The following is an 11,407-nucleotide window of genomic DNA, read 5'->3' as shown; positions in this document are numbered from 1 at the left end:
TAAAAAAGCTAATTTTTAAACAAGTATTTTAAATCTCTCTTCGCGAGTGCTTGATCCAGCGATCGATAATTTCCAAGCGTCTCAATGTCTCCATATCCCACAAGTGATGGTTTCGAAGATAGAAGTCGTTCTGTCACTCGTAGAATATCCTCATTTGTCACTTTTTCTGCAAAAAAGACTCTTTTAAGACACCTTTTCAAAGCAAAAAGACTTTTAAACTCGGTCGATGCGCACTTGCGCGTCAACCACGGTGTTTGTGTACGCAGGCATTTCACTTTACGCGCAAATGTACTTTTTTCCGTAATTATTTTCTGGCCTTTTTTCTCTGACTTTTCGACGAATTTCGTTGATTTTTTTTGCATTTTTTTCGGATTTCTGATTACAAAATCGATGAAATTCATGGAAAAATCAAAAAAAAATTGGCTAGAAAACCCTTACCAACATAATTGTCAAATTCCGGGCCGGCCCGCCAAAGCCCGGGCCGGGCATGAGGACATTTTCAAGGCCCGGGCCCGGCCCGGAAGGCCCGGTAGCAAAAATTGTGTCATTTTGAGCCAAATTTTGATCTCTCAATACAATTTTCTCCATTATTTTTTTGTGTTTTTGGATTGTTTGTCTGTTTGATCAAAAAATATAAAAAAACTCGAAAAAAATCACATAAGGGTCCCCCCTTATGTGTTTTTCAAAATGTTCAAAACTTGTGGAATGACAGGCCTGCCGGGCCTCCGAAATTTGGGAAAAAGCCCGGCCCGGCCCGTTACAAGTATGCTTACCAATTCTCTCCGCATACTCCTCTGGCTGTTTCCTCTCTCCGTGCCCTAAAACCTGTCGAACCATATCCTCAAAAAGCACGGGTCGTACTTCCAAATTCATCATCAAATGACTCCTCAACTGAGTTCTAGCCCTAGCCAACTCCGTTGGATCGATTCCTTGTTGAAGTTGAAGAATCTGATGGACCAGAAGGATCAGAGCGTCGTGGATGTTGTCTGGTGGAGCGCTGGCGGTTACGGTAAACACTCCGCCATCCGAGTACGAGTGATTGTGAGCGATTGCGCTGTAAATCCAGTGGTGTCGATTCATGAGCTCTGTGTACATTCGAGCGTACATTCCTTTGCCGGGACCGCCTGAAACATGGGTTTTCTCGAAAAATTGGCAAAAAAGATCTGAAAAATGCTTTTACATAATCTAAAATGGCCTAAAAACACGATTTTATTCATTCATTCAACTCTCTAACCTGCCGAAAACGCTCCACCGCCTCCGAGCAACGATTGAAGTACACAAAACGCCACGAAATCCTCATCCTTATATCCACAACCCTCCAATCCCAACACGACATGAGCCAATAATGGATAGGGCTTTCCAATGGTCAGCGGTTTCAAATCCTTTTGCATTCTGACCTCTCCGCCAGTGTATTGAGAACGGGAAATGTCGATTTCTGGGATTTTCGGAGGCAACAGAGTCGATTTTCTGTTCCAAATGGAATTTTTCTGGTCGAAATGACGGGTGACAATGGAGACGAACTCATCGTGATCGATACCAACGCCTGAAAATTGGAAATTGTTCAAAAATGTGGTTTAAAATGGTCCAAAAACGGCAAAAAAAATTGTTTCAACTGATCCAAAATTGGTCTAAATTTTTTCAAAAAATGGTTTAAATTGTTTTCAATTGTCCAAAAATAGTCTAAAATGGGCTAAAAATGGTCTAAAATAATTTAAAATGACCAGGAAATGGTCTTAAAATACTGTAGAGTAATCCAAAACTGATCTAAAATTACCTAAAAATTGTTCAAAATGACCTAAAAAAGGTTTAAAACAATCCTAAAATTGTTTAAAAATGGTCAAAATGGCCCAAAGATGATCTAAAAATAGTCTAAAGTGATCCTAAAATGGTCCGAAATGGTCCAAAAATAGTTACTAAAAATCCTGAAATCGTCAAAATCAACCTTGAATGATCTCAAATGAAAACTAGTCTGAAAATGTCCTGAAACTACCTCAAAATGGTTTAAAATGGTCCAAAATGTATCTGAACCTATCAAAAAATCGTCTAGAATGGTCCATAACTGGTCTAAAATAACCTTAAAATGGTCCAAAGTGAACCGAAAATGGTCTAAAATGACCTTAAAATAGTCTAGCATGCTCTAAAAATAGTTTAAAATCGTCCATAAATGACCCAAAATGATCCAAAAATAGTCTAAAAGTGACCCAAAGTAGACTAGAATGGTTCATAATTGATCTAAAATGATCTTAAAGTATTCTAAAATCATCCAAAAACGATCTTAAACATTTTTAGATAGTTTTTAGATATTTTTTCGGTTATTCTTAGACTATTTTTTTGGTCATTTTAAACCATTTTTGGGACATTTTAGACCATTTCAGAAAGCCTACCTCCTACAACCATCCTCTCTGGTGTATGAGCCCTGCTCATGAATCCATAAACATCTGAAACTCGAATCCTATCCATCGAGCCCATTCCATATTTCGGATATCCAATTGTATTGTGCTGAAAAGCCGCCTGGTGGATATAATCGGTCAGGAGGATTTCTATCGCTTCAATTCGTGTCGGCAAATCTATATTCTCATAGTGGGCTGTCATTTTCGCTTGCTCTAGACCCGTTTCATCGATTGTCGGGCGGAAAATTGTGTCCGCAATCACGTTCATAACGGAATCCGTCCCGTCACGATGGCAACTGGCGGCGTACATCATTGTGTCTCTTGTGGATTGGCAATCAACGATTCCACTGTTTGACTCGAGCTGCGCGAAGATATCATCTCGACCTTCGAAGTTTTCGGAGGACTGGAATCACCAAATTTAATTTATTTTTTCAAAAAACAAAAAAATCCTTACATTAAAAGCCAATTTCTCGACAACTCTCGAGATTCCCAACGGAAATCCATTCTCAAATCGACATCCGCTCTCCACGGCGACTCCGACTGTCACAAAATCCCCATAAGTGTCTTCTGTGCAAATTCTGAGCCCATTCTCCAATTTTGTAACCCTTGAATTCCTTCCAATTGGCGGCGAACCCTTCGGAATCACTTTAACGCCTTCTGGATTTTTCAAGGGGAGCGGCACGGAAAGTGGCAATTTTTGGGCGATTTCTCTGTGGTTTCTCAGTGTTGTTGCGATATTTCGACATCTTCGCATATGGGAGATGCTTTTTTGAAGAAGCATCTGAAAAATAATTGAGTTTTTCGTAGGGAAATCAAGGTTAGAAAATGACTAAAATATTGCATAAAGCAAGACGGTCCGCAATGTGTCGTAGTTTCTGCCAATGTGTGTTTGCGGACATTGGAAAATTTTGCACAAATTAATTTTTAAGCACTTTTTCTAGGTGGTTTTCAGCGCTTTTTCCTTACTAATTTTGTGTTTAAAATTCAAAAAAACTATCAGGATCTTGAAATTTTTTCATTAAATATCTATTAAACAATGGACAATCAAAGCTAACTGCTCGAAAATCGCAAAATTCGATTTTCCGATATTTTCTCTCAGAAAGGGCATTTTTCGCTTTTCTATCACTAATTTCACTATTTCTAATGTTAAAAACTATTAGAATTTGCATTTTAGATATGTTAGATGCCAGAAAATCCAAGCAAACTGCCCCAAAATCGCTTAAACTCGATTTTCCAATATTTTTTTTTCAGAAAGAGCACTTCTTCGCTTTTTCAACACAAATTTTGATTTTAAAAATGTTAAAACTTATCAGAATTTTTACTTAAAATCTGCTAAATTCGCTTAAATTTGGTTTTCAGAGCATCCCATGCTTCCGACACGTCTACTCGCCACACGAACGTACTCCACAGCTTCAAACCGCTTTCGGGTGGTAGAAGTAGGCGCCAGGGATGGTCTTCAGGTGAGAAATTCAAATCGAATGCTATAAATATATAATTTTCATTTTCTAGGCCGAAAAGAAGTTCGTGCCCACTGAAGTGAAGGTAGAACTCATCGATCGCCTATCTGCCTGTGGATTCTCAACAGTAGAGACCACGAGCTTCGTATCACCGAAATGGGTACCCCAGATGGCGGATCATAATGAAATTGTGAAGAAACACAAGAGATTCAACGGCGTTTCCTATCCAGTGTTGGTTCCCAACGCTGCTGGACTCAAAAATGCTGTAGGTAGATTTAAAATAGCTATTTGAAGCTCTAAAGCTCTAAAAATCAATTTCCAGCTCGCCACTGGAGTCGTCGACGAGATCGCTGTCTTCGGAGCCGCCTCAGATGCATTCTCCTTGAAAAACGTTAATTCCAACGTAGAAGACAGTCTGAAGAAGCTTTTAGAAGTCACTAAAATCGCTTTGGAGAACAAGATTCGTGTTCGAGGATACGTGTCAGTGGTTGTAGGATGTCCGTATTCTGGAGACGTCAAGCCAGAAGTCGTGGCAAGAGTGGCCGAGACACTTTTGGAAGCCGGATGTTATGAGGTGTCGCTAGGAGATACGATTGGAGTTGGAACAGTGAAATCCGTAGGAAAAATGCTGGATACCGTGTTGAAGAGTGTGCCAGGTGAGTGTAATGATTGGCGGGAGTGTGGAAATTCAAAAATTGTACTTTTTAGCTGAAAAATGATAATTTTGAGGCCAAAAATGAGCAATTTGAGGTTGGAAATGGACATTTTAGTACAAAAATTACCTATCTTGAGGGCTAAAGTAGTTATTTTTAGCTTCAAAGACGTCATTATTAGTCATTAATTTATCAATTTTGAGACCTCGAAATCGGATTTTTAGGCACCAAGTTCCCATTTTGAGGCGAAATGTGGCGTTTTTTCAGCTCGAAAATCGACGTTTTTAGCCCTTGTCCATTTTAAGGCCAAAAATGAGAATTGCAATTCTAAAACTATCGGAATCGCGTTTTAGCTCCTAAATCGACATTTTTTTTGAAATTATTGAATGGAAAATGGCTCAAAGTTTAATAAAAACGATCCGAAATCTGCTAAGAATGTGCCGAGAACCCAGAAAATAGTCCAAAATTCAAGGAAAATGAACTAATATTTCTGGAAAAATGATCCGAAAACTATATGAAAATGGACCAAAAATTATGAAAAATGGCCCAGAATCTATGGAAAATTATCCAAACTTCCTGAAAAATAGTACGAAATTCATGGAAAAAGATCGAATCTTCCTGAAAAATAGTACGAAATTCATGGAAAGTTTTCCAAAAATCATGAAAAAATGGTCCAAAATTCCAAATTTTCGTCCTACAAACGCTTAAAAATTCCAGCCAACAAGCTAGCGGTCCACTTCCACGACACCTACGGTCAGGCGCTTGCCAACGTCCTTGTCTCCATCGAAAAAGGAATCCGAGCCGCTGATTCATCGATTGCCGGCCTCGGAGGATGTCCCTATGCGAAAGGAGCCACTGGCAACCTGGCCACAGAAGATTTGCTGTACTTTTTGAAGGGAAATGGATTTGAGACTGGCGTCGATTTGGAGAAAGTTGTGGAGACGGCGAAATGGTTCAATTCGGCAGCTGGCTATGATAAATGGTCCCGGGTTGGAAGAGCCATCTCGAATAAGATGGAGGCGGCAAAGTGCTGATTTTTCAGAGAAAATCGTGTATAAATAATAATGATTTTAAGCATTTTTAGGTGATAATGAAGAGCTTTTCTTGTATTTTATAATGTAAAAATTATTGATTTTTACATCTTTTCTTATTTTTTTCATTTTTCTAAAAATCGTTTAAAATACCGATACTTTTACTATTTCTCTTTGAATTTATATGATTTTTCTTTGCATTTTTCTGCCGTTTTCTCTATTTTTAACACAATTTTTCTTTCAATTTTTTTTTCGAATTTTTGATTTTTTTAACGAATCCGACCCTTTTTTGAGCTATTTTTAACTATATTTTTCATCAAGTTCTCTGTTTTTCCTACAAAATTTTATAGAGAAATTGGATACGATTTCTCCGATTTTCGACAATTTCTTTATCAAATTTTCGTATTTTTACACCTATTTCTCATTGAATTTTAGCCTTTTTTTTTGCGATTTCGAACCCTTTTTTGAGCTATTTTTACTACATTTCCCCCGAAATTCCGTTTTTTTCCGTTTTCGCCAATTTCCCCTCTCCTCAAAACCTTTTTCGTTTTTTCCAGAACAAAAAATGTCCGATCTGCTCGACGAGATACTTCTCAACATAGATGCCACAACAGCCAACGAAGTCCAGCTGGACGATGAACAGATTGCTGAGCTTCTAGGTGACGATGACGTGGCACCGGTGGCTCCAGATGCGCCAGAAGCGGCGGACCCAGAAGAAGTGGATCCAGAAGAGCCAGCAGAAGTTTCCGACGTCGAAGTGCTTGAGAATGTTCCAGAAGCGCCACTTGAGGACGACGAGGGATTCGATGATATTCAGGAGATTGATGCGGAATACGCGAATATCGATGTGCCACCTCCAGAAGATCCATTGGCGGCAGTTCGAGAGATTCTGGCACAACATAATATGAATTTGGAGGAGGACAGCGATGGTGTGGAGGTTATGGAAGAAGAAGGGACGTCATCTGGAGAAGATGGGAAGAAGAATGGAGATCAGGAGGAGGTGATGATAGAGTCGGATGAGGGAGAAGGGGAAGGAGAAGCTATTGAAGGCGATGGAGAAGGAAGTGGGTTTTTTTTTCGTCGAAAAAGGCCCAAAATCCATGAGAAATGGGTCAAAATTCAGGAAAATTGGTCCGAAATTCAGGAAAATTGGTCCGAAATTGATGAGACATGACCTACAATTCATGGAAAATTGTGAAATTTGGTTAAAAATTGTCCAAAATTCATTAAAAACAGTTCGAAATTCCTGAAGAGCGAAATTCCTGAAACATGGTCCAAAATGACTTTGAAATGGTCTAAAATGGCTTTAAAACGGTCTAAAATGGTTCAAAATTTGTCCAAAATTATCCTAAAATGATTTACAATAATTCTAAAATTGTCTAGAACGGTGTAAAATGGTTAAAAATGACCACAAAATGACCTTGAAATGATCCTAAAATGGTCTGAAACGGCCCAAAAAGGCCTAAATTCGGATTTCCTTCAAAACATCCCTGAAAGTTCCAGCATCCACTCGCAAACGTGCCGCTACAAATGGCACCGCTCCAGGCGCGAAACGTCGCCGCTCCGGACCATCTCAACCATCTTTGGCGGCTCGTAACTCGGTGATCAAGGCGATGACAGAGATTTTAGGCAGCTGGGAATTTCAAGCGAATCGCTCGAATTTGAAAACTCTGAAGGATTTACATTTGACACGATTCGCCTACGTTTCGGAGCAGAATCAGAAACAGATCATTGGTAAGAGCTGCAAAAAGTTGCCAAAATTCATCGAAATGTGCAGGCCATGACCTAGAAAAAATTAGGTCGTGAACTAGAAAAATTAGGTCATGACCTAGAAAAAGTTAGGTCATGACCTAGAAAAATTAGGTCGTGAACTAGAAAAAATTAGGTCGTGACCTAGAAAAATTAGGTCGTGACCTAGAAAAAGTTAGGTCATGACCAAAAAAAAATGAAGTCGTGACCTAGAAAAAATTAGGTCGTGAACTAGAAAAATTAGGCCTGACCTAGAAAAAGTTAGGTCATGACATAGAAAAAGTTAGGTCATGACATAGAAAAATTAGGTCATGACCTAGAAAAAATTAGGTCGTGAACTAGAAAAATTAGGTCATGACCTAACTTTTTCAAGGTCATGACCTAGAAAAATTAGGTCGTGAACTAGAAAAAATTAGGTCGTGACCTAGAAAAATTAGGTCGTGACCTAGAAAAAATTAGGTCGTGACCTAGAAAAAATTAGGTCGTGACCTAGAAAAATTAGGTCGTGACCTAGATAAAATTAGGTCGTGACCTAGAAAAAGTTAGGTCATGGCCTAGATAAAATTAGGTCGTGACCTAGAAAAAGTTAGGTCATGACCTAGAAAAATTAGGTCGTGACCTAGAAAAAGTTAGGTCATGACCTAGAAAAATTAGGTCGTGACCTAGAAAAAGTTAGGTCATGACCTAGAAAAATTAGGTCGTGAACTAGAAAAAATTAGGTCGTGACCTAGAAAAATTAGGTCGTGACCTAGAAAAAGTTAGGTCATGACCTAGAAAAATTAGGTCGTGACCTAGAAAAAATTAGGTCATGCTCTAGAAAAATTAGGTCGTGAACGAGAAAAATTAGGTCGTGACCTAGATAAAATTAGGTCGTGACCTAGAAAAAGTTAGGTCATGGCCTAGATAAAATTAGGTCGTGACCTAGAAAAAGTTAGGTCATGACCTAGAAAAATTAGGTCGTGACCTAGAAAAATTAGGTCGTGAACTAGAAAAATTAGGTCGTGACCTAGAAAAATTAGGTCGTGAACGAGAAAAATTAGGTCGTGACCTAGAAAAAATTAGGTCGTGACCTAGAAAAAATTAGGTCGTGAACGAGAAAAATTAGGTCGTGAACTAGAAAAATTAGGCCATGACCTAGAAAAAGTTAGGTCATGACATAGAAAAAGTTAGGTCATGACATAGAAAAAGTTAGGTCATGACCTAGAAAAATTAGGTCGTGACCTAGAAAAAGTTAGGTCATGACCTAGAAAAATTAGGTCGTGACCTAGAAAAAGTTAGGTCATGATCTAGAAAAATTAGGTCGTGACCTAGAAAAAGTTATGTCATGACCTAGAAAAAGTTAGGTCATGACCTAGAAAAAGTTAGGTCATGACCTAGAAAAATTAGGTCGTGACCTAGAAAAAGTTAGGACATGACCTAGAAAAATTAGGTAATCTGTAATTTGGTCAAATCTGTATTTTCTTAATTTTAAAAATGTCATTTTTGCAGCTCTCAAAACGGAAGTCCTCCGACTCAAAGGACTCCTCCATGACGAGCGTCAATCTCATGGTCAAACCCTATACGCATTGAAAGAACTCGGAATGGATGCTCAGAAAATGAGAAAACAAGTGGAAGAACTCTCGCTGATGGTCACCCAACCGCGATGCATCACTATAATGGATGACGTGGCACCGACGGCGGCGCAAGTTGAGAAATACCATCGGGAGCAGAATGGTCGTGAGAAGCAACAGCAGCAGCAGCAATCGTCGAGCCATCAACAGAGACAACGAGATGTCTATATGTCGCCACAACGACAGCATCAGATGAGAATGCAACAGGATCCAATGATGAGACAACGACTCGAAATGAATGGATATGGTCGGCCGGAGATAGAGCAGAGACGACGACTTCATGGGGAGAGACAGGTTAGGCTTTGTGAAAAATGGTCCAAAATTCGTGAAAAATGGTCCAAAAATCATGAAAAATGAGCCGAAATTCATGAAAAATAGCATAAAACTTTTTAAAATGGTCCAAAAATCGTTGAAACCTGTCCACGAAATTAGGAAAACGGTCTAAACTTCATGAAAAACGACCTAGAATTAATTAAAAACTGTTCTAAATTTATAAAAAATGGTCCAAAATTCATGAAAATTGGTCTAAAATATATTTGAAAAAGTCCAAAATTTGTAAAAAATAGTCAGAAACGCAGAATTGCGTTGAAAATAGGCTGAAATTGAGTAGTTTGGCGCCATGTAGATTCGAACCCTGGTGTTGAGTTCCCCAGATTCTAAGCTCGAAATCCCACTAGGCCATCTGAACGAATCTAAATTTTCTGAAAAAGTGCATTTTTTGGGTTCAAAATGAGGTTTAGGCTTTTCTAAAGTAGCGCAAAACCATTATGGCTCTGTTTGGTGCATTTTTGAGCAAAATCCCTTCTAAAGACCTCAATTTCCAGATCTACCAACACCAAAACACCCCTCAACATTACCACAACTCTCCACAAGTCACCGGTCCACAATTTCCAAGAGCACGTGCCAGAACCTCCACTGCTGCCGCCGCCCAAGCTCTTCTCCGCAACGTTGCCATCGCTTCTGGTATCCCATTACCACAGCCACCAGTACGCGTAGTGATCCCACCACCAGGACCCGGACAACCGAAATGGCAACAGATTCCACCGCCACCAGTTCTGATGGGACACTCGGATGGGATTCCGAATCCTGACGGTTTGCTTATTTTTCACTATTTTGAATTGAAACGCATCAAACTCTGCTCAGCTCGCCGAGAGCTTCAAAATGAGCCCGAACACGAATGGGTTTTGAACATTTTTGGGATTACTGTAGTTTTCGTGGCGGAACCCCCATAAGCTCATTTTGAAGCTCTCAAGCTGAGCATGAATTAGCTTATTTTTATCCAAAAATAATAATTTTCAAATTTTCAGGTCCCCAAAAACTAATCGACTGCACCCGAGCCAACGACAACATCATCAAACTACACATTCCATTCGTCCCCGTTCGTCTCATCATCTCGTCTGGAGACTCGGCACGTCTTCCGTCAAATCCACGTTGCTTCAGTGGAATGCCACATTGTCCGGATCTCAGCATTGTTATCACATCAAGTCAGGCGGATTTCAGAGAGAATTGGCAGATTGCCGGAAAGATTAACTACGAGTATTTGGGCGATTTGGATGATACGGTAGGGATTTGTTTCCGAATTTCCAACTAAACGAGCTTCAAAATGAGTCTAAACACAAATTTTTTAATTGTGAAAAATCTATTAACAACTGTAACTTGGCTGAAAATTGTGCGTTTTCAACAAAAGTACAATTTTTGAGCTAAGTTTGTTTTTAGCTTCAAAATGAACCCTAACATGACTAATTTGAGTCTCACCACGAAAAGTACAGTAACCCTGAAGTGGGCGGAGCCTAGGCTCATTTTGAAACACTTGAGAAGCTTATTTTCCACAATCTCGAATTTTAAACTTATCTAACTTTTCTCAGCTTGCCGAGAGCTTTCAAATGAGCTCAACCACGACTGGATTCTGAAATCTTTTGGGATTACTGTACTTTTCGTGGCGGGACCCCATTAGGCTCATTTTGAAGCTCTCGGTGAGCTTTAGCTTATTTTCAGCTGATTCCTAAAAATCCGATTATTTCAGAAAATCCAAATATTCGTCCAAGTGGCATCGATGAAGTTCAGTGGAATCAACGGAATTCCGAATCCCGACATGCCAAACGCCGTCATAGACTGGGGAATTTCGAATTCGTGGGGTTGTAAAGCCAAATCTCACAAATTCCGCGTCGTCTTCCATCATCGACAACAGATTCCGATGAACGATCGGATTACGGTAATGGTGGCCGCGAGGAACGAGAATACGGGAATCACTCAGATTTCACCGGTGAGAATTAGTTGCAAAATCGATTTTTCAGTCTAAAAATTGATTATTTTGCAGCCAGTCTTCATGCAACTACAGTAATCTCCACGAAGTGACCTTCGTCTTCTTCTGATTTCTAATTTTTTAATGATTTTTTCACGACTGGTTTTAACTGTTTCCTCATAATTTAAAGACCTTTTCTGATCCTTGATTTTCTGTTCTAATCTTATTGCTTACTGATCGCCGCTTTTTTCTTTTTTATTTCAATTTATATGAAT

The 11,407-nt window shown here is 39.3% G+C and overlaps 3 protein-coding genes across 3 annotated transcripts; 2 read left to right on the top strand and 1 right to left on the bottom strand.

Moving 5' to 3' along the window:
* Nucleotides 1-8: 8 nt before the first annotated feature.
* Nucleotides 9-3,289, bottom strand: Cbr-mppa-1 (the record flags this gene model as incomplete). Its single annotated transcript, XM_045241959.1, has 7 exons — nucleotides 9-233; nucleotides 762-818; nucleotides 862-1,124; nucleotides 1,235-1,543; nucleotides 2,385-2,793; nucleotides 2,845-3,171; nucleotides 3,221-3,289. The coding sequence occupies 7 exons, from the start codon at nucleotides 3,287-3,289 to the stop codon at nucleotides 9-11; spliced, it is 1,659 nt and encodes a 552-aa protein (XP_045097501.1).
* Nucleotides 3,290-3,757: 468 nt separating this feature from the next.
* Nucleotides 3,758-5,534, top strand: CBG22170 (the record flags this gene model as incomplete). Its single annotated transcript, XM_002638897.1, has 4 exons — nucleotides 3,758-3,850; nucleotides 3,900-4,112; nucleotides 4,170-4,503; nucleotides 5,218-5,534. The coding sequence occupies 4 exons, from the start codon at nucleotides 3,758-3,760 to the stop codon at nucleotides 5,532-5,534; spliced, it is 957 nt and encodes a 318-aa protein (XP_002638943.1).
* Nucleotides 5,535-6,096: 562 nt separating this feature from the next.
* Cbr-lin-65 lies at nucleotides 6,097-11,231 on the top strand (the record flags this gene model as incomplete). The annotated part of the gene is made up of 7 exons (XM_002638896.1): nucleotides 6,097-6,595; nucleotides 7,035-7,265; nucleotides 8,769-9,184; nucleotides 9,715-9,982; nucleotides 10,198-10,451; nucleotides 10,914-11,153; nucleotides 11,208-11,231. 7 exons carry the CDS (start codon nucleotides 6,097-6,099, stop codon nucleotides 11,229-11,231), a joined length of 1,932 nt encoding a protein of 643 aa, XP_002638942.1.
* Nucleotides 11,232-11,407: the final 176 nt, after the last annotated feature.

The sequence above is a fragment of the Caenorhabditis briggsae genome (assembly GCF_000004555.2).
Source record: "Caenorhabditis briggsae complete genome, chrI, whole genome shotgun sequence".
Taxonomy (NCBI): Eukaryota; Metazoa; Nematoda; class Chromadorea; order Rhabditida; family Rhabditidae; genus Caenorhabditis; species Caenorhabditis briggsae.
The sequence above is the reverse complement of the archived record's forward strand: the minus strand, read 5'-3'. Positions and strand labels throughout refer to the sequence as shown.